The 26,440-nt window shown below is 39.3% G+C and overlaps 1 protein-coding gene across 2 annotated transcripts in view; it reads left to right on the top strand.

Annotated features, from left to right (window-relative positions):
- The window catches only part of LOC117438217 (transportin-1-like), a 104,517-nt gene extending 78,336 nt beyond the window's left edge, over positions 1-26,181 (top strand). The window contains exons 12-25 of one of the 2 annotated variants that reach the window (XM_034073704.1): positions 631-783; positions 1,865-2,090; positions 3,053-3,224; positions 5,305-5,391; positions 6,104-6,211; positions 6,429-6,587; positions 6,683-6,770; positions 7,872-7,970; positions 8,190-8,285; positions 11,108-11,183; positions 11,952-12,051; positions 13,482-13,556; positions 22,963-23,105; positions 24,439-26,181. In XM_034073704.1, coding sequence (XP_033929595.1) covers positions 631-783; positions 1,865-2,090; positions 3,053-3,224; positions 5,305-5,391; positions 6,104-6,211; positions 6,429-6,587; positions 6,683-6,770; positions 7,872-7,970; positions 8,190-8,285; positions 11,108-11,183; positions 11,952-12,051; positions 13,482-13,556; positions 22,963-23,070 — 1,547 coding nt within the window. In that variant the 3' untranslated portion in view covers positions 23,071-23,105; positions 24,439-26,181. Of the gene's footprint in view, positions 1-630; positions 784-1,864; positions 2,091-3,052; positions 3,225-5,304; positions 5,392-6,103; positions 6,212-6,428; positions 6,588-6,682; positions 6,771-7,871; positions 7,971-8,189; positions 8,286-11,107; positions 11,184-11,951; positions 12,052-12,429; positions 12,957-13,481; positions 13,557-22,962; positions 23,106-24,438 lie in introns of those variants that run through there. The other variant, XM_034073705.1, reaches the window with a different exon arrangement.
- Positions 26,182-26,440: the final 259 nt, after the last annotated feature.

Raw genomic sequence — 26,440 nt, 5'->3', positions numbered from 1 at the left:
CTGTTGGAACAAGTCCAGAGGAGGGCCACGAGGATGATCAGGGGACTGGAGTACCTCCCATATTAAGATAGGCTGAGGAAGTTGGGTCTGTTCAGCATGGAGAAGAGAAGGCTGCATGGAGACCCCATAGCAGCCTTCCAGTATCTGAAGGGGGCCTACAGGGATGCTGGTGAGGGACTATTCATTAGGGGCTGTAGTGATAGGACAAGGGGTAACGGGTTGAAACTCAAACAGCAGAGTTTTAGACTTGATATAAGGAAGAAATTCTTCACTGTTAGGGTGGTGAGGTACTGGAATGGGTTGCCCAGGGAGGTAGTGAATGCTCCATCCCTGGCAGTGTTCAAGGCCAGGTTGGATGAAGCCTTGGGTGATATGGTTTAGTGTGAGGTGTCCCTGCCCATGGCAGGGGGGGTTGGAACTAGATGATCTTAAGGTCCTTTCCAACCCTAGCTGTTCTATGATTCTATCTTTCGAGGTCCCTTCCAACCCTGGGGATTCTGTGATTCTGTAATTAAATGGAAGTATCTTTCCTCCTAATGCCCTGGCAGCTCAAATTTAAAATGAGGATTATACTTGTCTAAGTACAACTGCTTTTGTAATAAGCAGTTTCCTGCTGTTAATTCCCCTCAGGGAAATGTTCTGCTGCTGCTCTAGATGTCTTGGCTAATGTATTTCATGATGAACTTCTGCCACACATCTTGCCCCTTTTGAAGGAGTTGCTCTTCCATCCCGAATGGGCAGTTAAAGAATCTGGTATTCTTGTTCTTGGAGCAATTGCTGAAGGTAAGGCAACAGTGCATGTCAAGTTGTGGAATTTTTGATTGATTCTAAAGCAGCTCTGTGATTTCTTCTTGGTGAATTTACTTCTGCAAACAAGTATATGTCTTTAGCTGACTTGGTTTTAGTGATTAATCCCTACATCTGCTCATTGGTGACTGCAGTTATTTGTTTAATTTTTTAGTTTAAAATCTCTGCATCTTTTGGAGACATAAGGCATAACTTAGTTTCTTTTATTCCTCTCTTTCTTCACTCTGCATCATATATTTATAGGTTTCTTATAAAGTACTACTGTGATTTTGATATGACAGTGATATTTATTAAATTTGAGCCTTACATTTCAGTCATTGTTTTTAGAAATGGAGACCAGTCCTGTGACGTCAGTGCCTTGAGCTGCTTTTTGTGGATGGTTCTCTGATTTAAATGTGATAACTTCCATTTCTTTGTATTTACTCACAGACTTGGCTTTTTACCCGTATTTCCAGCATTCCTGTCCATTTTTGCAAATTTAAGGAATATGTTTGGGTCCATGCCTAGATTAACTCTTTTCCTACAGTACCTAGTTAACATACATTTTTGTTTATTGCTAGAAAACATTTTTGTTGATTTTGATTTCAAGTCAAGTAAGGTAAAAGTTTGTACTTCTGGCAAATCTCAGTGTATTACTGCCCTTGCTGACTTGAAGTGTGTAGATTTCTTAAGGAATGCTTTTTAATGATATGGTGATTTGTTATCAAGGCCTAATCTTTCTCTACTTGTTGTCTTGGTCACTCTGACTAGACTGGCATAAGACTTCCAAGCCTTATGAACTAATAGTATTTGGATGTTCTTGCTATACTCCATTTAATAAAGCAGAATTTCTGGAGATTGGGGAAGCACCGAAGTAGAAATATAGTTGAAATGAATGTAAAATTGATTGGGAATTTCAGTTATTGTTTATGGTGAGGTTTCTTTTTAGGACTTAGCATAAATTAGGTAGAATTATTTGTATAATGTTAAGATCTATTGCATACCTTCTAGGAAATAGCAAAAAGTTATATTATGTTTTCTATTTCTTGTACTGTAATAGCTTTATTTTTCCTTCTAGGCTGCATGCAGGGTATGATTCCATATCTTCCTGAGCTGATCCCTCACCTTATTCAATGCCTCTCTAACAAAAAGGCTCTTGTGCGCTCCATTACATGTTGGACTCTTAGTCGCTATGCACACTGGGTAGTTAGTCAACCCCCAGACACATACTTGAAGCCATTAATGACTGAGTTGCTAAAGTGTATCCTGGATACCAACAAGAGAGTACAAGAAGCTGCCTGCAGGTGAGCAAAAGCTTAAACAAAAAGCATTATCCATGATATTGCTTTTTCATGGGAAACAAATTTGATGCTTTTATAAATTAACACATAAATTAACATAATTAACATAAGTTAACACTTCTAGCTCTTAATGTATTTTAGTTTTTTCCTTTTAAATTGGAGTAGGTTCACCTTCTTCTGAAGAAGTCACAAATTACTCTGAGTTGAAATAAAATTATTTCTTTTGTCCACTTTGTTTTCAGAATATATGAATCTCCAAACTAAACCATCTCTTACAGTAAAAGAAATTATCTGTATCTGACAGCTGTTTATATTCAATATTTTAAGTTTCACTGACCAGAAATCTGGCTTTTATATGCCCTATGAACAAGGTCAATGCTGATGATAAAAGGAAAACTGTCCTATCATTGCATTAGTGATGTTGTATATATTTAGCTCAGGATTACCAAAACATTTGGGTTGCAGTTATTTCAAGGGATATTCCCTTTCTCTTGAAAGGAGACCCTTGGAGGTAAGATTCCCTTCTCCCACTTGTTTGCTAATATTAAAAAAAATGAATGGACACACCATTAATGAAATGGGTACACCTCTTGTGCAGGAAGTTCAGCAAATAAAGCTTTCATGTGTCAGTTTGTGTGGGGCAGAAGTGTACACAGCAGACTGCCAAGGAAGTTTCCTTATAAAGCAGAATTAGATCTGTAACAGGTATACGTAAACAGGTTTTACAGGAATATTTTTAAATTTTGCTTATTGCAATATAAGAGCTGAATCTTTGTGTTCAATGAAAATAGATTGATTTTGTCTCAGTAATACCATTTTGAAAATATACCTTGGATGAATTTGAGAATTAAATACAGCTCTGTGTTTAAACAGAAATGGGTAGTTTGGGGCATTTTGGGGTGGTCTTGTTTTGTTTTTTCCAAGATACTGACTGACCTGTTTGGGGTGGGGTTTTTGTCATTCAGTGCCTTTGCTACTCTAGAAGAGGAGGCTTGTACAGAGCTTGTTCCTTATCTTGCATATATACTTGACACTTTGGTCTTCGCATTTAGTAAATATCAGCATAAAAACCTGCTCATTCTTTATGATGCTATAGGAACTCTAGCAGATTCTGTAGGACATCATCTAAATAAACCAGTGAGTATACCTTACGCACTTGTCATATATTGAAAAACTGGGTAGGTGTTTTTTGTCATGTGCTTTATATGTTATAAAACAGAAATACTGACCTTTCTGTGTAGGCTTCAATAATAAATATTTACATGCAAAATACATAGACTGCATGTAATTTTCCCACTACCAAATATGTGGTGGCTTATAAAATGTGCTTCTCATTATTGTGATTTTTTTTCCCTCATTCTCAGAATTTTTCAACTCAGAGGAGATACATATATCAATATAGATACGAAATGGGACTTTAAAGAAATTGGTGGAATGTGTGTGCTAATTTCTACTGACTTTTTTTTTTTTGTAACCACTTTCAGTATAGCTAAACTGCTCTGTGTGTCTTTCCAGTGTATTGGAGCACATCATTATTAGAAATTGCTTTATCAGAGAATGTGACAGATCATAGAATCATAGAATATTTAGGGTTGGAAAGGACCTTAACATCTTATAGTTCCAACCTCCCTGCCATGGGCAGGGACACCTCAGATATGCATTTTATATATAAAAACACAGAATCCTTTGGACAAAGCACAGATAACACACAGGCAAATATAGTGGGTTTTTGTAGTGTACGTAAGTACTTTAATAGGATTTGTATGCGTGTCATGTATATCTTATGATGGCTATTTGTCGTGGTTTAACCCCAGCTGGGAACTAAGTACCACACAGACACTTGCTAATTCCCACTCCCCACCCAATGGCATGGGGAGGAGAATCAGAAAAAAGGTAAAAACCCACAGGTTGAGACAAAAACAATTTAATAACTGAAATAAAGTAAAATATAATAATATAATAATAAAAGGAAATAGAGGGAAGAAGGAATAATGCACCCCACCATCCCCCTCCACCTCCTAAAAAAAAGCCCATCCCTGAGCAGAGATTGGTCCCTTCCAGGTAATTCCCTTCAGTTTATATATTAAGCATGACGTGCTGTGGTATGGAATATCCCTTTGGCTAGTTTGGGTCAGGTGTCCTGTCTCTGCTTCCTACTGGCTTCCCGTGCCCTTCCTCACTGGCAGAGCATGAGAGACTAAAAAGTCCTCAATCAGGTTAATTACTACTTAGCAACAACTAAACCATGTGTGTGTTATCAGCACTGTTGTCAGACCAAAGATGAAATACAGCACTGTACCAGCTACTAAGAAGGAAAATAACTATCCCAGCCAAAACCAGGACAGTATTGAAATTTCCTTTATTTCTCTATAGTGTTTTACATGACATAGACACACTAAAATAAAACAATTTGGGTTGTTGCCATGAAATTTTACTTGATTTCCAAGACTCCACACCATCAAATGACATTTTTCTCAATGTCTATCTGGCCCTGGCCAGCTTCACATTTGATATCATCAGGAGGAGGCTAAATGGGAGCTCCTGGTGATGGTGGGACTTTCTTCAGTCACTTAGAATATTGTGTCTTTGGACATGGCATTAGCTGGCAGAATGTATTGGCTCTTTGGATACTTACTGGGAGCAATAGTACTACAGGGATGATTTGCTTAATGTCCTTGTGACTGTGACAACAGTGGTAGGAAAGATGCAACATCTTTATGCAGAATTGTTTAGTGCACCCTTCTGGAGGGACAGAAAATTACTTTCTTCATGGATAGGTAGTTGCTTGAGGAGGTTTCAGGAATTTGGGGGGATAGGGTTGTAGCATCAGAGTAATGAGAGATGGTTGAGAAATAGCAGATGAACAGCCAGACTGCATTGCCGGCAAAAACATTTTCTGTAGGCCCTGAGGCAATCCCATAGATTTGTGAAAACCCAGGCAGCTATTAAAAGTTGCTAGACTGAAGCTAAACCTGGAGGAAAAGATTCATTCTGGAAAGGTACTTATGTGACTCAGCAAAAAATCTTAAGACATAAATTGCAAAATCTAATACTTCTACGTAATTTAGTACTTCTACATATTGCAACAAGGTTTAAATTACAATATATCAATTTTCTTTTGCTTAAAAAGTAGAACATATCAATTCTTAATATATCAATCTTCTAACTAGTATGCAATGATGTGTTTCAGTAGCTGATGTATTTTCATCCTAAATAGGAATATATTCAGATGCTAATGCCTCCATTAATCCAGAAGTGGAACATATTGAAGGATGAAGATAAAGATCTCTTTCCTTTATTAGAGGTAAATATTAAAATTTGAATATACTTCTTTTATGAATTGCCCCTATTACTAAAGTTTCTCCTCCTAGTAAGTATAACTATAAAAGCTGACAGTGTTAGGTATCTCCTGTTACGGAGAAAATATTATGACTGTAGTGAGAAAATCTTGTGACTGAGGAAATGCCATCAGGTTTAGCGGAAATATTTAGATGATTTTTCTGCCATTCTTGAGTGTTTTCTTTGGGATTCTATGATTCTAAAAAAATATTCAATCCCCCTGTGGTTCTTCTCTCTCTCCTTGCTCTCCCTTCATCCCTCCATTAAAACTGTTATCAGACAGTCTGAAGGTATGAACTATGTAGTCTATTGTCTGTACTTTCCAAGTGTGAAGGAGGAAAACACTTCTAGAGAAATTAGTTTCATAACTCTTGGGTAAAATTAGGGCTTGTACGTGGTCAGGATACTGAAATTTAGTGTAAGTGCTAGCTGATTTATAGTAACTGTATGAGCTTTCTTAGCCACTTCTAAGAAGATGTTGCTTCTACGAAATTTCCTTGACTGACACAAGTAGGAGTGAGCCGACAGTTGCTTTGGCTCAGCTAATTTGTATTGCCTTTCTAGATTGTTTTTATTTACTTGTGGGTATAATTCACCTCTCTCAAGTAAAAGGTACTTTGGGGTGGTAGGGAAGGTTAGTATGTCTCTTGCTCTTTTTTTTCTTTATTTTATTTCAGTGCCTGTCGTCAGTTGCTACTGCCTTGCAATCTGGGTTTCTTCCATACTGTGAACCTGTATACCAGCGTTGTGTAAATCTGGTGCAGAAGACTCTTGCACAAGCCATGGTATTTTTCTATTGCTATTCCAGTGTTTTCAGGATAACTCCTCAAACCAATGTATTAACTATGTAAATTGTGGGTTTGCAGGAAAGTTTGTAGTATTAGCCATTGAATATTTAAATGAAGCTGCAGTTCTGAAACTAATTTTTGTTTGGTTTATTTTTACTTTTACACATACCCCTGAGAAATACTCGTTTTCAAAATGTGTACTTATTTGTTGCAGTTGCACAACGCTCAGCCAGACCAATATGAGGCTCCAGATAAAGATTTCATGATTGTGGCCCTTGATTTACTCAGTGGTTTAGCTGAAGGACTTGGAGGCAACATTGAACAGCTAGTGGCTTGCAGCAATACCCTGACATTAATGTACCAATGCATGCAGGTGAGATGAGTAACCTGTTTAATCCAAGGATTTTCTTTCTTAAGGGAATTTGGAACACTTCTAGAATTGTCAGGTTTTTTTCTTCCTCTCTTTAGGATAAAATGCCTGAGGTACGGCAGAGTTCTTTTGCATTGTTAGGTGATCTGACAAAGGCGTGTTTTCAGCATGTTAAGCCTTGCATCGGTATGTTTCTTTTACGTATTAATTCTGGTTTAGCCATTGTTAAGTTCCCTTTTCTGTGGCATGCCTTCTCATGGTGTTATAAGCTTTCATTTTCCTGGTGTCTGTAGTCTTTTCTCCTTTGAACTGTGTGTTTAAGACATATTGCTCTTTTTGTAGACAGTGCAAAAGTTCATTTTGCTGCTTGATTTTTATAATGTAACATGCTTTCTATTGTACTGGAATACAGCAAAACATGTACTTTGACTTCAATTAGGACAGTTTTCTTTGATAAATACTTCTTTTTTCTTTAAAAAAAACCCCATCAGCTTTAAATAGTTGTGGTTTTTTGTTCTATTAGAATCTTTTGTTACATATAATTTATGTATATTGAAATTAGAAAACCTGGTTAGAGGGTAGTTTTGGTGTTTTTTCTTGTTTTCTTTTTAATTTCAGTAGGGAAGTAGCATCAGTTATACACTTAAGTATTCACTGTCTTTTCCCTCAGATACTCTCAAGATACACTTAACTTCACAAATGAATGCCTGGATAGGCTTAGAATTTAAAATTTATTTAGCAGATGTTATAATCCATCTTTGTGACTAGTATTTTATTAAAATTTATTCAAGGCTGTGATTTGCTTTCTAGGATTCATTGTTGTTTGCCACTGTTTTTTTTGGGGGGGGGATGTGGAGGATAGGGTGTTGTGTTTGGTGGGGGTTATTTTTGTTGGTTTTGTTGTTTGGGGGGTGTTTGGGGTTTTTTAGTTGGTTTGGGTTTTTTTTTTAGCACAGCTGAATACATAGCTATCCAGATGTGGGGTTTTTTTCTTCCCTCACCCCCAGGATGGGGAGGAAAAAAAGGCTTCTAGTGTTACGTAAAGCTTATTAGAAATATTTTAAAATCATAGTTTGAAAAGATTTGCATTGATCTGCTTAGGTTGTAAAATTTAGGTTAATCTATGTAGCAGAAATAGAACTCTTGTTAATTCTGGTGTAATGCTTTAAAAGAATTTAAATACGCTTATGTGATTTTTTAAACACACACCCCTCCCCCGTGATCTTACAGTAATGGGACAAGATTGTTGTATTGTGTGATGAGATTTTAAAATGTTGTTCTTTCTAGCTGATTTCATGCCCATTTTGGGAACCAACCTAAACCCGGAATTCATTTCTGTGTGTAACAATGCTACCTGGGCAATTGGAGAAATCTCCATCCAGATGGGTAAGATTTTTAACTATTTTTTTTTCTTTGAATCTTTGAAAATTTAGAATGGTGTGTGTGGGTTGTGGGTTTTTATTATTTTTAGTGATACTTACACATTTAGATTTAAATTAGATTTTATATTCTTGTCCTTGACAGTAAATTCAATGTACCAGATATAAATAGATCATGTATATTAATGGTAATTTTCTTCTGAATGTTTCTTTTTGTCTGTTTCAGGTACAGAGATGCAGCCTTATATTCCAATGGTGTTGCACCAGCTTGTAGAAATAATTAACAGACCCAACACACCAAAGACATTATTAGAGAACACAGGTACCCAAAAAGTGAAACATTCACGGTGAAGGGAATTAGAGGGCTGTTTGTTTTTTTAATAATGATTTTAAAAATTGCATAGAACTTCTTTTATTGTTATATATTTGACTTTTATAAGCAAAACTAAATCTTTTGCAGAAGCTCTTAAAGTCTCAGTCTTGCAACAATACATCTATCATATATCTAGATTATTAAAGTTATTGCTTTCTCACCTTTATTACATTTTATATTTTTCATCTATTTAAATATTCTTCAATTTTATTTACATATATGACAAATGTATGCAGTGACACTTAAAGACTTAGTGACTTTACACTGATTTTAATATATGCATGTCCTTACACCTGTATTGCATTAATATGTCTAGTGTTTGAAACAAATGTAATTGGCATATATAAAACAAATAATGAACTCAAATCATGAATTTACAAAAAATGCACTTTTTAAAGATTAATTTGTAGTAATATGCACAAAAATCTAGATCTGTGATGGCAGTTTAACCACAACATATCTGAAATTATGTATAACTTCTACTATCTGGTCACTTAATAAAAAAATTCTAAAAAGTCTAACTGGCATGCTTATTTCTATGTTCTGGCCAGCAGCTTTGCCTTCCAAAATCTCAATTTGGAAGCATCCACCAAATGTTTTATTGAATCAGAATTTCTGAGGCTTGTTTCTTTTGTGTTTATAGAGGGCGTATTCTGGTATGAAGAGCACCTTCCCTACTTCATCAATACTTTATTAATAATTTAACAGGTTTCTGTTTAGCTATTTTACCATTTGAGAATCTTTTGACTTTTTTCTGTTTGAAAACTATTTTGTAAGAAAAATTATAGTTTGATAATTATGCTTGACATAATTGAAGATTGCATAAATTCAGTGTTAGTTACTTTTTTTTTAAGTATAAATTGGAGAGAGATTTTTTCAATGCATATTTATCCTCCAGTATTCTCTACATACCAACCCCATCATTTAGTACGGAAGGTGAACTTGAAGGAAAAATTGCCTAGTTATCTGGCATATTATAGGTATTGCTTTTTTAAAAGATTATTTTGGAGCAAATAATTGCTTGTTACACTATGGAATAGTATAGCGATATAAATTCTCTTTCTCCCTGTCCCATCCCCCATCATCTGTACTGATGGTTGTATAATACCTATAACTGAGAAGTATCTAGTACTTAAAAGTTTGCCTCCATCACTGCTAGAGAATTTTTTTAAGCGTCCAAACATTGACTTTTTTTTTCTTTTTTAAGCATCTTAATAGTTACTTTAAATGCGGATGCCTAACTGCAGATAAATGTTGAGTGTGGTGTACTTATTATAAGTTTGTTGTGGGATATTGTGCTGCATACATGCCATTGGTATGTGCAAGAGTATTACTGTTTTCTATTTTAGGTTGTTATGTAATGAAGTATGAAAACACTTCTATGGAAACATGCAAGGACCACCTTAAGTAAAAGTAGTTGCATAAAAAATAATGAGTGCATGACAAAACGTTAAGCTTTGTCAGAAATTACTATTCCTTGTACAGACCTGTGAGAACTTACAGATAAACCTTGAAAGTGTATTTTCATTTGAAAGTGCCACTTCAAATACAGTTTTATAAGTTAGATCTGCCAAAAGTTTAAAAAACAGCATATTGAAATTTTATAATGTCTGGGCAAAATAGTACATTACCAGTGAGCCACAGCTTTCATGGAATGAGTACATTTCAAACTGCTAGTATTTCCTACATTAAACTTTTATTGGAGAAAGCATCACCTGCTTTATTGCATGTTTCATGAAACTTTTCACAAATGCCTGTTAATTAGTGTTGCGTAGTATGTCCCTTGAATGCAGGTTTCCTTTCTTTGCTTCATATAAATCTGCTGGATTTTAGTGTTATTCGTGTATTTTGCTTCAAGTAATCCTGATACATTATTCCTACCTTCTCCTTTTCCTAAAGATTAATCTTTCATGAGTTGAGCAAGCACCATTAAAACATGTTTGCATGATGATATTTTATCCAGTCTCCCTTAGAACAAAAGACAACACTACTTAATCATGCAAAGAAGCAGTTTTGTTTGTCATGTGTCCTTGTGCTTTTGTATAAAAAGATTCTTATATAACTTTCTTGAGGAAGCTTTTTCTGAACAGGAGAAATATTGGGATTAAAGAATTAATTTTCTGCAGTCAGTTGCTGTGAGTTAGTGACCACTTAAAAATCTCTACAAGATTATGAAGAAAACAAATATTTGGTGCTCTTAGAGAAGTGTTTAATCTATTTATAGTGTATTAGATAGACCACAATATATTCAATGTAAAAGTATGTATAAATGTATTTTTACTGATAGATAGTAAGCCTATTAAAATCCTGATTTCAAAGTACTGAAAAAGTAAAATGCTTAGGACTACTTACTACTAAAACTGAAAATGCTTAATTCCTTTCTGTCAAGAGTATCCATAATAGTACTTTTTATTTAAAATTTTGAAGTGTATGGTAGGTAAATTTACTGTAAGAAATGATTCTGAAGATGGCAGAGTGACTGATTACATCAGAAAGATTTTAAATTGTGGATTTTGGTGTTATCGATCTCATTTTCTTCTTTAATTTCTCTTTTACCCTGGAAAGTATACCATATACATTGCTGCCTCTAATTTAGGGGGTGGAAATAAACAGCACTGGTGAAATCTTATGTTTACTATCATACACAGATTCTGTTGGCTTCTGTTTCTGAGTTATTTGTTGTTTTTTCTTTATTTTTTTCTCCTCCCCACTCATTTGCTCATGTCTTGGTTGGCGTTTGGTGGTGTATAACCGTGATTGCATTACCTTAGCAATAACAATTGGTCGTCTTGGTTACGTTTGTCCTCAAGAAGTGGCCCCCGTGCTACAGCAGTTTATAAGACCCTGGTGTGTATTATTAAATCTTTATTTTTTAATTCATTTTTCTTCACTTTCTTTCTTCTGTCTCACTTTTAGATATATTTTCGGTTGGTTACAAAATCTCAATCCTTAGTCATTGCCAACCATGTGACTAATCTTGTCCTATCAGGTTTGTGAGTTTTTAGTAGCAATGTCATATATTCCTTATGTTGTGGCTAACAACTAATTTATGCATGGGATAAGATTGTCACATGCTTGTGTGTTAAAGCTTGACTACAAAAGAGCATTTTAAAATCCACCAGAATGATAACACAATGCATGCAAATACTGTAAAATTTAAACTGTGTATTACTTCAGTCTGAGGCTTGAATTGCTGCAAGGAATATGTTTCTAGACTTGCTATGTATAAAGTAGCTTGCTTGCTGCTGTAAAAGTTAAATAACTGTTCTGTAAGTGATATCTGACATAATTCACACTGTGATAGCATTATACGTTCTGCTTTTAATAATGATAGTTTCTATAAATATTTCATATACATGTTTCTTTTGTATTTAATGGAATACAGGTCACACTTCCTAACTGCATATAGCACAACAGGAAAGCAAGATTCTGGAGATGATACCTAATGGGAATATACTAGTAAAGACTGTGCATCAAGTATCTTTCTAAGTGTTCAAAATAGTATTTCAGATAATCTTATCAGTGTGACTTATTCCATCAAATACTGTCATCTAGTTCTGACTTGATAGAATGAAAAAGTAATAGAATTAGCTAAGTTTTGCTTTCCAACCCTAGGTGCACTTCTCTGCGAAACATAAGAGACAATGAAGAAAAGGATTCAGCATTCCGTGGGATATGTACCATGATCTCGGTCAATCCCAGTGGAGTAGTCCAAGTAAGATTAAATAAATATATCTTAACTTTTTTTCTTTCTTCATGTAAAATTTAGTGAGAGCTGTATATGGAGTACAAAACAATCTAGCTTGATGTTGTTTCCTTGTAGTACATGCTGTAGCTGCTTTTTTGATGTCAAGGATGCCAATGTGTTTATATTTTATATTATACATATCATGATACTTCAGGATTTCTGCTTCAGTAATTATCACTTACGGAAAGGACAGTATTGTTAAATTAATTTTTTGCCTTTTACTTACAAAGAATATATAAACAATGGACTTTGACTGTATTTTGATACATCTGTCAATCTTTTCTATGTTGAGGATATGTATGAAAATACAAGGCAAAAGTTGACATACTAAAACCTATTTTTCAGGTGCGATCTAGGCTTTTAAAAAAAAAGAAACAGAACACAAGCAATAACCACCCCTTCATTCTTAAAACTTAGGTAGGGAAGATTTTGTTTCAACTTTGGATATATTGCCTGAATAGTCAATACAACAAGGAAGGTGCATCTCTTTAAAATAAATGGTACATCTCAGGGACAGCGTATGAGTCTCTGCAGCTCCAAAATAACGCTATACCAATGTCATATTTTCTAAGAGGGAAATGAAAGTGAATTTCCCTCTCCTCTGCCTGGAATCCTTCCCGAAACACAAGAATTGATCCTCTATCATGTTTTGAATTTTTCAGTTCATTTCACTTATCCCTTATTTTGTACTTAGCATTTTCCTCCTGCTGTCCATTTGTTCTTTCACACAGCTTAAAGGGAGAGAGTAATTAAAGACTGTCATCATAATCCCAGCTCCTATGGTAGTTGTCCTCTTCACTTCCTATCCAAAAACATGTGCATTATCAACTTAATCATTAAGACTGATGTTTTAATGGTATAGGAGGAGGCAATGCATGACGACAGATGAAATAAACATCGGGATTTTGGAGTGGCTTTAGTTTTGAACCTGTATGATAAACACTATGTGTATCCCAGAAACAGCTTCTGGCTCTGCAGAAAGAAATACAGCACTGGAAATGCATGAGAGTGAATTGCAAGTGTGGTCTTGCACTTGTTGATTGTTATTAAGATGATTCTCAAACTCAGTATGTCTACCGAAAGAATTAAGACAAGTATGGTGTGGGAGGGGAGGAGGTGTTTGTTCGATATGGGATTTTTCTGAACTGTGGTTTTATTTAATCAAAAACCTGATTAAACAAAGCTATTCCTACACTCAGCTATTTCTATTTCCATACACTTAAGCATACAATAAATTACCATTATTGTCTGAATTAATTGCAAAATAAAGCCATAAAACCAAAAGCAGTTGTGAATTAGGATCAAATAACCTGCATAGTTCATAGAACAAACATCAAGCAATGTGTTCAAACCTATAAATTGAGGTTTCTAACCAATATGATTGCTTAATCTTTTAGGACTTTATTTTTTTTTGTGATGCTGTTGCATCATGGATTAGCCCAAAAGATGATCTCCGAGACATGTTCTGTAAGGTAATGTTTCTAGTATGACAGTATATCTGAACTACAATTGTTTTGGATCCTGTTTCTTTGTTGCTTTCTATTTCCACTATTAGCACTTACTGTACTTGTGGTCATGAAGGCTTTCTTGCAAAGGCATAAATTTTCAGACAAAGCTTCATTTAAAAAATCTGAATTTTTACCTATATTGTTTTTACGTGCTTTCAGGTTATTCAAAAATTGTTTTCAACAGTGTTTAAAAGCTTGCTTGGGATCTTATTTGAAAGGATAATCATCCTCAAAGATATTTTCATAATGTCCTGCCTACTACGTTTTGACTGCATTTGGAAGAATAGGGGGGGTTTATGCCTCCTTTTTTTTGAAGAACATCTAGAAAATTGCAAATCATGGAATGGTTGGAAAGGACCTTAGGATCATCTAGTTCTAACCCCCCTGCCATGGGCAGGAACGCCTCACACTAGACCATGTTGCTCAAGGCCCCATCCAACCTGGCCTTGAACACTGCCAGGGATGGAGCATTCACAGCTTCTTCCAGTGCTTTCCTGATCCGTTTATCTTGCTTCAGCTGAAAATAAGATTTTTTTGGGATTGCTTAACCCTCTTCAGAATCCCTCTTGGAGAAGCAAGTCTTCAAGAAACTAACGTACAGTGATAGCAAAGAATACACCCCTAGACAAACTCAATAGAATTTAAGCAAAAAGACTGTTTCCCGTGCATAAACAAACAAAAAAAACCCCTAAACACTCAAAATAATATGTTGTTTGCGCCCTACTGTCTTAGGTTAAAAACCAGGAAAAAAAAATTTCAGTTTCATGAACAAATGCTGTTACTGTTCAGTAGCGTGGCTCCCATCATATGTCATAAAATGAAATCTCTGTTTAAGAAGGATGCATGTAAAAAGTTAATAATTCATAGAATACCAGGTTTGAAGGGACCTCAAGAATCATCTGGTCCAACCTTTAACCCTAAACCTTGACACCCTCTTAAAGCTAAAACGGAGCGTATTTCTAAGTACGACTCATGGGTCAATATTAGCACTTTCTCCTCATTGCCAAGTGTGCAGATCAGAAAAGAAGACAGAAATTTGAATCCCATCTTGAGTAGAAAACACAAAAATCTCACTATCCTAGTTAGGGGACTAGTTATCTGCAAAGCTTCAAAGGAACATCAGGAACAGGAAAGGCATAGCTGTGAGTATTCTCATACTCTACATCAGCAGAAGGAAACAGGAAATATGAGCCTAAAGGAAATTCCAGGGTGCTGTCTGTGGTGATTATCCAAAGCAGTTTCAGTACATCAAAGAATCACAGAACCAGTAGTGTTGGAAGGGATCTCTGGAGATCATTGTCATGGGTTCAGCCTATTAGGGTTAGCCTAATTAATAATTAGCCTATTCTAGTCCAACCCCCCTGCCAAGGAAGGAACACCTAGACCAGGTTGCACAGGAACATGTGTGGGTGGGTTTTGAATGTCTTCGCAGAGGGAGAGTCCACAACCCCCTAGGCAGCCTGTTCCAGTGCTCTGCCACCCTCAACGTAAAGAATTTCTTCCTCATGTTGAGGTGAAACTTTTTGTGTTTTACTTTATGGCCATTGCTCCTCGTCCTGTCACTGGGCACCACTGAAAAGAGTATGGCATCATCCTCCTGGCACCCACCTCTGAGATATTTATATGCATTAATGAGATCCCCTCTCTGTCTGCTCTTCACTAGACTAAGCAGGCCCAGCTCCTGCAGTCTCTCCTCATAAGAGAGATGCTTCAGACCCCTGATCATCCTTGTGGCCCTCTGCTGGACCCTCTCCAGCAGCTCCTTGTCTTTCTTGTACTGAGGAGCCCAGAGCTGGACACAGTACTTCAGATGTGGCCTCATCAGGGTCAAGTAGAGGGGGAGGATCACCTCCCTTGACCTGCTGGCCACACTCCTCCCAATGCACCCCGGGATACTCTTGGCCTTCCTGGACAAAAGGGCAGAACTGCTCTCTACTAGGTCAGCCCCCAACCTGTACTGATACTTGGGGTTATTCTTCCCCAGGTGTAGTACCCTACACTTGCCCTTCTTGAGCCTCCTGAGGTTTTTCTCCACCCAATTCTCCAGCCTATCAAGGTCCCACTGAATGGTAGCACAGCCTTCAGGTGTATCAGCCACTCCCCCCAGCTTCGTATCATCAGCCAACTTGATGAGTGTACACTCTAGCCCTTCATCTAAGTCATTGATAAGCAAATTAAATAAGACTGGACCCAGTATTGATCCCTGGGGAACACCACTGACTGCAGGCCAATGACTGGATACTACTCCACTGATCACAACCCTCCAAAGTGTGCCATACAGCCAGTTTTCAATCCACCTCAGTGTCCATTCATCTAACCCACATTTACTAACTTTACCTACGAGAATGTTATGGGAGACAGTGTCAAAAGCCTTGCTGAAGTCAAGGTAGATAACATCCACTGCTCTCCCCTTGTTGACCCATCCTGCCATGTCATCATAAAAGGCTATTAGATTGGTCAAGCAAGATTTACCCTTGGTGAATTCATGATGACTACATGTCATGAAAGACATATGCATGGACTAAGAGAGTGAAGGCCTTAAGCCCATTGTAGGAGAGGATAAGGTTCAAGATCATCCAAGGAACCTGTATGTGCACAAGTCCATGGGACCAGATGAAATTCATAGAATCATAGAATAGTTAGGATTGGAAAGGACCTCAAGATCATCTAGTTCCAACCCCCCTGCCATGGGCAGGGACACCTCAAACTAAACCATATCACCCAAGGCTTCATCCAACCTGGCCTTGAACACTGACTGGGATGGAGCATTCACTACCTCCCTGGGCAACCCACTCCAGTACCTCACCACCCTAACAGTAAAAAATTTCTTCCTTATATCCACTCTAAACCTCTGCTGTTTGAGTTTCAATTCATTACCCCTTGTCCTATCACTACAGTCCCTAATGAATACTCCCTCACCAGCATCCCTGTAGGCCCCCTTCAGATACTGGAAGGCTGCTATGAGGTCTCCACGCAGCCTTCTCTTCTCCAGGCTGAACAGCCCCAACTTTCTCAGCCTGTCTTCATATGGGAGGTGCTCCAGTACCCTGATCATCCTCGTGGCCCTCCTCTGGACTTGTTCTAACAGTACCATGTCCTTTTTATGTCAAGGACACCAGAACTGCACACAATACTCCAAGTGAGATCTGACAAGGGCAGAGTAGTGGGGCAGGATCACCTCCTTTGACCTGCTGGTCACGCTCCTTTTGATGCAGCCCAAAATATGGTGGGCTTTCTGGGCTGTGAGTGCACACTGCCGGCTCATGTTCATTTTCTAACACCCCCAAGTCCTTCTCCATAGGACTACCATGAATTTCCTTTTTGCCCAACCTGTAGCTGTGCCTGGGATTGCTCCGACCCAGGTGTAGGACCTTGCACTTGGCATGGTTAAACTTCATGAGGTTGGCATCAGCCCACCTCACAAGTGTGTCAAGGTCCCTCTGAATGGCATTCGTTCCCTCTAGCATATCAACAGAGCCACAAAGCTTGGTGTCATCAGCAAACTTGCTGAGGGCACACTCAATTCCATTGTCCATGTCAGCGACAAAGATATTAAACAAGACCGGTCCCAACACCGATCCCTGAGGGACACCACTCGTTACTGATCTCCAGCTGGACATTGAACCGTTGACCACAACTCTTTGAGTGCGACCATCCAGCCATTTCTTTATCCACCGAGTGGTCCACCTATCAAATTGATGACACTCCAATTTAGAGACAAGGATGTCATGTGGGACAGTGTTGAACTCTTTACACAAGTCCGGGTAGATGACATCAACTGCTCCACCCCTGTCCATCACTTTTGTAGCCCCACCATAGAAGGCCACCAAATTGGTCAGGCAGGATTTTCTTCTAGTAAAGCCATGCTGGCTGTCACCAAGTACCTTGTTGTTTTTCATATGCCCTAGCATGCCTTCTAGGAGAATCTGCTCCCAGATTTTGCCAGGCACAGAGGGGAGACTGTCTGTAATTCCTGTAATTCAGAGACTGACTGGTCTGTAATTCCCCGGGTCATCCATTTCCCCCTTCTTGAAAATGAGGGTTATATTTCCCTTTTTTCAGGTTCCAGTGGCTTTGCAACATCAGTCGCCAGCTCCTTTAGGACCCACGGATGGATATCATCAGGGCCCATGGACTTGTGTACATTCACGTTCTTAAGATGGTCTCGAACCAGATCCTCATGTACAGTGGGCCCAAGGTCTAGGTTTTCACAGTCCCTGCATCCGCCTTCCAAGACTCGGGTGCTGCAGTCAGAGCCTTTGCCAGTGAAGACTAAGGCAAAGAAGCCATTCAGAACCTCAGCCTTCTCCAAGTCCTGTGTAGCCAGTTCTCCCAAAAGCTTCTGGAGGGGGCCGACATTGTCCTTAGTCTGTTTTTTAGCCACAACATACCTATAAAATCCCTTCCTATTATCTTTAACATCCCTTGCCAAGTTTAGCTCCTATTGTGCCTTAGCTTTCTTAACTTGGTCCCTAACTACCCTGACAACATCCCTGTATTCATCCCAGGCCACCTGTCCTTGTTTCCACCTTTTATAAGACTCTTTTTTCCTGTGAATTTTTTCTCAGCAGCTCCTTATCCATCCAAGGAGGTCTCCAGGCACTCCTGCTGCACTTCCTTCTAGTCAGGATGCAACACTCCTGAGCTGGTAGCAGGTGATCCTTGAATGTTAACCAAGAGTCTTGGGCCCCCTTGCCCTCTAGGGCTATATCCCATAAAACCTTGCTAAGCAGGTTCCTGAAGAGGCCAAAGTCAGCTCTCTTGAAGTCCAGGGCAGTGAGCTTACTGCATGCTCTCCTCACTGTCTTGAGGACCTCAAATTCGACCATCTCATGATCACTGCATCCAAGACTTCCCTGGAGAGTCACATTTCCAATGAGCCCTTCCCTGTTGGTGAGCACGAGGTCAAGCAGGGCACCTCTACTCGTCTGCTCATTTATTGCTTGCAGAAGGAAGTTGTCTTTCACAGAATCAAGAAACCTCTTGGATTGCTTGTGCCGGGCCATACCGTTGCCCCAACAGATGTCAGGGTGGTTGAAGTCCCCCATGAGAACAAGGGCCTGAGAGTGTGAGGCTTTTCCTATTTGTCCGTAGAGTTCTTCATCCACAGGTTCCTCTTGATCAGGCGGTCTGTAACATATCCGCACAGTAATGTGTCCCATCACCGATTTCCCCTTAAACCTGACCCACAAACTTTCTGTTAACTGATCACTTGTCCCCAGGGAGAGTTCCATACTCTCCAGCCTATCCCTAACATAAAGGGCAACTCCCCCTTCCCTTCTACCGTGCCTGTTTTTTCTAAAAAGCCTATAACCTTCCATTCCAACAGTCCAGTCAAAGGAGCCATCCCACCATGTTTCGGTGATGCCTATTATATCATAGCCCCGCAGATGTGCCCACATCTCTAATTCCTCTTGTTTGTTCCCCATGCTACGGGCGTATGTATAGAGGCATCTGAGCCGAGCTCCAAATGAAGCCAGCTCAGAGGCTGGAGCAGCTAGGATATCACTACATTGCTCAAAGTATTTATTATAGGTGCTGGCAACTGACTGGGTGTGTTGGGATGGAATGATGCTCCCCTCCCCCAACACAACTAGTTTAAAGCATCCTTGACAAGTCTGGCAAGCCTCCCAGCAAAACCACTCTTCCCTTTCTTTATCAGAGCAGCTCCATCAGCTCCCAGTAGGCCTGGCCTACAAATTTGGGCCCCATGTTCAAGACACCCAAACCCTTGACTATGACACCACCCTTTTAACCATTTATTAACCTGTCCAATCCTCCTTGCCTTTGGAAGGTCCTCCCCTGTGTCCTGGAGAATTGTCGAACAGACTATCTGAGCTCCAGAACCCCTGACCACCTTTCCCAGAGCTCTGTAGTCCTTCTTTATACTCCTCAGGCTACTACTATCTATATCCCTAGCACCCACATGTATCACTAGAAGCGGGTAATAGTCCGTGGGACTTACTAGAGCAGGCAGCCTCTCCGCAACATCCCTGATCCGTGCCCCAGGTAGGCAACACACCTCCCTTGCGACCGGGTCAGGCCGACAGATGAGCGCTTCTGTCCCTTTCAAGGCAGAGTCCCCTACTACTACAACCCACCGCTTTTTCCTGGCGGCACCAGTACCTATCTTCTGTACCAGTGCACCAGCCGACTGTTTCTGATGCAAGTGCATTTCCTCATCAGCCCCTTGCAGGACAGCAAAGCAGCTCTGGGTGGGTACAGCAGATTTAGGAGGAAGCCCCTTGCTTTTAATTCCTCTCAGCTTCCCTGACATCTTGCAGCTTACTGACAACATCCCATAGCTCAGCCACCTGCTGGAGGAGGACCTCCATCTGGGAGCAGCGAGCGCAGCCCTGCTCATTCTGCACCTTTCCCTCACAAGACCAGTGCAGGCACTCTCTACACTCCGAGCTCTGCACCGCAACCTCCTCATTTACCGGCTCTGTCTGGATGCCTACGCTGGCCACCACCGGGGCGGCCGGGGCAGAGCTCCCAGACCGGACCCTGCTCATACGGCGAGTGTTCACCATCCCGCTCGCCTGCCCGCGAGAACTGCTGCACAAACTGCCTCGACCCGCTCTGTTTGCCTGCTCTGTTCGCCGCGCTCCCTGTGTAGATTTTTAACCACTCACAGTTGGTGCCACTCCTCCTGTCTCCGCCCCCGGTGAGCCTCCTCCTCGCGGGAGCTGAGCTCTTTGCAAGTCCTGTCGAGGACTTGAGGCTCCCTCCTCAGTGGCTCTTGTCGCTCTGTGGTGAGGCTTCTGGACACTGATCTCCCCTGGCTCCGCTCCGGTGCCACAGGCGTCCTTTCTCAAGCCACCCCCCTCAGCAAGTGGGTCCTGAGGAAACTGGAGGATGAATTTGCTAAGCCACTGTTCATCATATTTGAAAAATCACAGTAGTGAGGGGAAGTTCCCAGCGACTGGTAAAAGGGAAATATGTCCCCCATTTTTAAAAATGGAAATTTGAAGACCCGGGAAACTACAGACCAGTCAGTCTCACCTCTGTGCCTGGCAGGATCACAGAGCAGTTTCTCCTGGAAACCATACACACGAAAAACAATGAGGTGGTTGGTGGCAGCCAACATGTCTTCACTAAGGGCAAATCATGCCTGACCAATTTGGTGACCTTCTGCTATGGGGCTACAGAAGAGATGGCTAGGGGCAGAGCCACTGATGTCTACCTGGACTTGTGCAAAGAGTTTGGCACTCTCCTGCATGACATCCTTGTCTCTAAACAAGGTGGGCCAATGCCAACCTCATGAAGTTCAACAATGTGAAGTGGAAGGTCCTACACCTGGGTTGAGGCAATCCCAGGCACAGCTACAGGTTGGGTGGAGAAGGACTTGGGGGTGGTGGTTGATGAGAAACTGAACGTGAGCTGGCTTCAGTGTGCGCTCGCAGCCCAGAAACCAACCGTATTCTGGGCTGCATCAAAAGAAGCATGACCAGCGGGTCAAAGGAGGTGATCCCTCCCCTCTACTCTGCTCTTGTGAGACCCCATAGAACAGTTGGAACAAGTCCAGAGGAGGCCACGAGGATGATCAAGAGCCTGGAGCACCTCCCATACAAAGACAGGCTGAGAAAATTTGGACTGTGCAGCCTGGAGAAGTCTGCATGGTAACCTCATAGCAGCCTTCCAATATCTGTAGTGGGCCTACATGGATGTCGGAGAGGGGCTCTTCATTAGGGACTGCAGTGATAAGACAAGGGGCAATAGGCTCAAAGTGAAACAGTGGAGTTTTATGTTGGATATAAGGAAGAAATTCTTTACTGTGAGGGTGGTGAGACACTGGCACAGGTTGCACAGAGAAGCTGTGGCTGCCCCATGCCTGGAAGTGTTCAAGGCCACGTTGGACAAGGCCTTGAGCAACCTGATCTAGTGGCATGTGTCCCTGCCCATGGCAGGGGGGGTTGAACTAGATGATCTTAAGGTCCTTTCCAACCCAAACCATTCTGCAATTCTATGATTCTGTGTTTCTCTCCTGGTCTTTCAGCATTCAGTACATGCTTTAATAATCCATGCTCCTCGCTTTTAGATTCTTTCCAGGATATCCATGTGGGATCTAACACATTCAAACTAAACGCGGTATTTCTTGGTCACTTGGCATAAAGACAGCCTTTCTTTTTAAACTGTGTTCTTCTGTACTTTTTGCCATGCAAGGAAGGAGACAAAGCTTTCTTCAAATGATGGCATGGAAATTTTTTAATTACTTCCTCATTAGAGTGACTTTATATGCTAGCTGAATACACAATTACCTTAGTTAAGCTGCATGTTTTTCCAACACTGGAGCTGAGAGTGAAAATGCCCCTTCCAAGAGCACAGGTAGATGAGCTGCTAGTGTTGACAACTGATACATATCCTATTAATTGCATCACATTTTATGAAAGCAAAATATCTGAAGACTCTAGCTGAAGCTCACTTGCTAAAACTGCACTGGAAGATGATTTTTAAAAAGTGGTTCTTTTGTTGTGCCTGAATATATCTGAAGGGGGCCTACAAGGATGCCAGAGAGGAACTCTTCGTCAGGGACTGTAGTGATAGGACAAGGGATAACGATTTTAAACTTAAACAGGGGAACTTCAGGTTAGATATAAGGAAGTTGTTCTTTACTGTGAGGGCAGTGAGGCACTGGAAAAGGTTGCCCAGAGAAGTTGCGAATGCTCCACCCCTGAGAGTGTTGAAGGCCAGGTTGGACAGGGCCTTGAGCAGCCTGGTCTAGTGTGAGGCATCCCTGCTCATGGCAGGGGGATTGGAACTAGATGATCTTAAGGTCCTTTCCACTCCTAACCATTCTGTGATTCTATGATCCTTAGATTTTTTTCAGTCATTTCTTTCTTCTCTTCCCCTTTCATGCTGGCTTTTGACTACTGTGTTTAAAAGAACAGATAACTGTTCTTTTGAAGCATGAAAGATTTTAATAGTTTCCTTTTTACTAATAGGTGTCTACAGGTTCCATGGAAAAAAACACAGATCTCACAATATGCTTTTGTATTTGCTAGAAATTGACAGACATTTGGTCTGTCAAATATTGGTGGTGGCATACATATGCACATATGTATATTTTTATATATGTATAATATAGTATGTATTTATATATTTTATACTAATTTGAGTGCATAGCTATAGTCTATATGTCACCCTTAACTGAAATGTTTGGGGTGGTGTTTTTTTTTTCCTTTAAGACAGACATTACTAGACTTCATTTGTTTCTTAGTAGTTTTTAAAATATGAAGCTGGGGAATTCAAATGGACAGATGCACAGTCCAGCAGTTTGTGGGTTACTGCATATGTTGCTTGAAATTGTGATCATGATTCTACTATTTAATTATTATCTTGACTTCTGCCCTCCTCCCCACATTTGTAGATTCTGCATGGATTTAAAAACCAAGTTGGAGATGAGAATTGGAGGCGTTTCTCTGACCAGTTTCCTCTTCCCTTAAAAGAGCGCCTTGCAGCTTACTATGGAGTTTAACCTTATGTGCTGTAGCTGCAGTCCCATAATTAGAGGTAACCACACAAATCTGCCTTACTAAGGGGGGGAGGGGGAGAGATTCATAGTAGTATATCAAGATAAGATCGGACGTGTTGGTGTAAAAAAGTGCCTGTTTATGTTTAATGAGCAAAATTATGATTATAATCCTCAAGCTATCATACTGAAGTCACAAGCTTCCTTATGTCTTATGAATTAGTAGATGACAGATGTGGTCTAAGCAGGAATATTTCCCTAGAATAGGAAAGCAAATTTAAGATGCTAGCCGTGAGGAGTCAGATACATTTCTAACCACATACTAGATGATCTTTGCACTGAATAAAGGACGTTATGCTAATCTGTAACTGTACTGACTGTAGAGCTTGATGTTTTGGGGAGGCTGATGTGTTTATTATTGCCACATTCCACTTTATGCACCAATTTAGTATTGTTACAGTTCTGTCTGGAGAATGATTCAACTTCAGCAAAGAATTGTGATTGTGCATTCTAGAATACTTGTATTCTTATATCACCTTGCTTTGTGTGCTATTTGTGCACACTATATAAAAGCAAAGTTCCCTCTGGTAAAGTAGTGTGATACTGTGAAGAGATTATTATACTACCCCAAAGAGAGGGCAAATTAAGTTTATTCATTCAATCTTTATATAAATTTGATACTTCCTCTAGAACTTTTGTACTGAAATTATGAGTGTGAATCATGCAGTTCTGTTTTGTTGTTGAATGGACAAGAGTCAGCCAAAGTTTAGTCAGTCAGTGACATAAGAGAATTGCATTTTTTATCTGAATAATGGATTACAACTAAACCAATTTCAAACATTTACGTGCTGATAAATGAGGGCATTTTAATTCTGAAATAAGAGGTATTTTTCATCCTAATGAAGAGGAATCTGAAGTGGTAAAACTGTCACTTATCCTCAGCTTGTACTGAGGAGATACTATGACTATCTTGTTTAATCCACCTGAAAGCGAAATTGTTTGGTCAGTAGAAGGTATGTTAATATTTTTTCTCAATGTTGTAACTACCTTATAATCTTGTACTAAACCAGGAAAAGCTTGTTAGAATATATAGGACTGCTTTTATCTTAAATCTAAGCTTAGCCACATAGTGGAATTGTCAGTGTAGCCTTAAAGTATACAGTGCTCTTTCATGAATAATAATTTATCTGGTATAAATGGGGTCTTTTCTTAAACAGTCTTAAAAGGTAAAATCTAGTCATAGATTCATTTTTTAAGTTAAAAGTTTTCACCTACTGCTTAAAAAAAGACAAAACAAGCTCTTTGTTTATGCACTGATCTGTCAGTTAAGGTTCATGATTAGATTTAACTATACCTCTATCTTTTCTTTTATAGGTCCTTCAGTCTGGGAGACTATGAGGGAGTCTCTGCACCCAGGGAAAATGTTACCCTTTACTGGGGGGAAGGGTAAACCAGTAGGGAATAGAGTACAATCCCAACCCTACTGGGTGGGGTGGGAGGGAAGTGTTGCCGTCACTGTATTAAGTCAATGTTGGGAAATGTTTTGACATCTGGAGCCTTTGTGGGTGGAAATCTTTCTCGTTTTACAACTCTGCACTGGATGTGAGGAAGAAGGAAAAAAAAACTATTAACAAAACAGCCCATTCTGGACTATTGTGGGGAACTGTACCAAAATAAGAACCATATCATTGAACCATAGGGATACATAAAGAGGAAAACTATTTTGCACACAATAAAAGAAATCTAAGGATGGGGGTCACAAACAGTAAAAGGCTTTCTTTTTTCTTTTCTGTTGTTTTTGTTTGTTTGTTTGTTTTAAGTAAGAGTTTTCTACATTATTTCATCTTGCTTGATGGGATTCCTAGGTGATTTGCATGTTTACGAGTAAGTAAGCAAATTAAGTTAGTACAGTTAAAATGCAGATTGTGTCTGTATTAGGAGCAGACATTTGCAGTGTGCAACTTAGAAACCCTGTTGTAAATTCATAATCATAGAGTCATAGAATGGTTAGGGTTGGAAGGGACCTTAAGATCATCTAGTTCCAACCCCCCTGCCATGGGCAAGGACACCTTCCACTAGATCTTGTCACCCAAGACCCTGTCCAACCTGGCCTTGAACACTGCCAGGGATTAATAAAAGTTAACTTGGACAAAATTAAGCAATCTGCAAGCTGCCAAATGAGTTATTCCTTTCACTTTTGGGGTAAGGGGAGGGACACTTCAAAGGAAAGATTCACATATTAATTTTTACATTAAAAAAAAATCAAGTACCAGATATTTGTTTATTGTACTTAATTAATTTAATTTCTAGTGTAAAGAATTTTTTCTTAACATGCAGTTTAGGGTTCATACATGTATTCTGACTCATAGTAATTTAAACTAGTGGTAAAGTAGAATGCTTGCATCACATAGAGTGTGTGTGCCAGTCTTGTTTTGCAGTTTACTAATTCAATATAGCCCCACATTTAAAATTCCTTTTCTGAGATTCTGTGGATCTTATTTTTATTAAGAATATAGATATAAAGTAATGTAGTTAACAATTAGGCCTTGAAACACCTTTCTAGGATCTGTTAAGATTAAGATTGATATTGTATTGTGTGTAACCTGCACAATGTGGAAAACTGATATAACTGTGCAAGATATTTGCCTCTGTGCTGTCAGTGTGATGTGCTTTCTGCATGCTTATATGCTAGTGATTTTTAGCAGAATCTCTAAAAGAGTTACATGGTAAGACCCATTAAAGGCTACATAAATGTTAGTTGACATATAAAGACAATTGTAGAAGTCAATGACATGATTGCTATATTTGTGCGTATTCCCACTCAACATATTACCTTTTATGCTTTCTGTTCACAGCATGATCTTAGAGATGTTTAACGGATGTAATGTACGGTATCTACAACGTATTAATGCATGTTGATAGCCCTTTGTGATGTAGCTAAATGCACAAGGGTAAAAGTTTAAAGCTACAGAGTGAAAGTTGGTTTGGATCCTCTCATTTCATTTGTTTAGCTTTTCTGTTGATGTTCTGGGGTTTTTTTTGGTTGTTTTGGGTTTGGTTATTTTTCCCTCTATACTTACACGTATTCCTGTGAATAAACCCTTGTTAAATCTTTTCTTTCCATGTGTATTTTCTTATGCACTGTGAATGTGTAATCCTAACTGGTACATTTTGATCTTGTGTTAATCTGAAAGTGGCAAGTCTTTCATATATATTGCCTAAAGAGTATCCCATGGTGATAAAGGAAAATGGAGAAATTTTTAAATCTGCTGGTCAGAGGTGAAACTGCACTTTTTAATTTTTTCAAGTGCTGCATAATGAGCCTGCAAAACAAAAGTAAGCCATAACAGCCTTTGTATAGATTTAGTTTCTCGCC

Source organism: Melopsittacus undulatus (genome assembly GCF_012275295.1).
Source record: "Melopsittacus undulatus isolate bMelUnd1 chromosome W unlocalized genomic scaffold, bMelUnd1.mat.Z SUPER_W_unloc_2, whole genome shotgun sequence".
Classification (NCBI taxonomy): Eukaryota; Metazoa; Chordata; class Aves; order Psittaciformes; family Psittaculidae; genus Melopsittacus; species Melopsittacus undulatus.
This window is presented reverse-complemented; position numbering and strand designations above follow the sequence as displayed.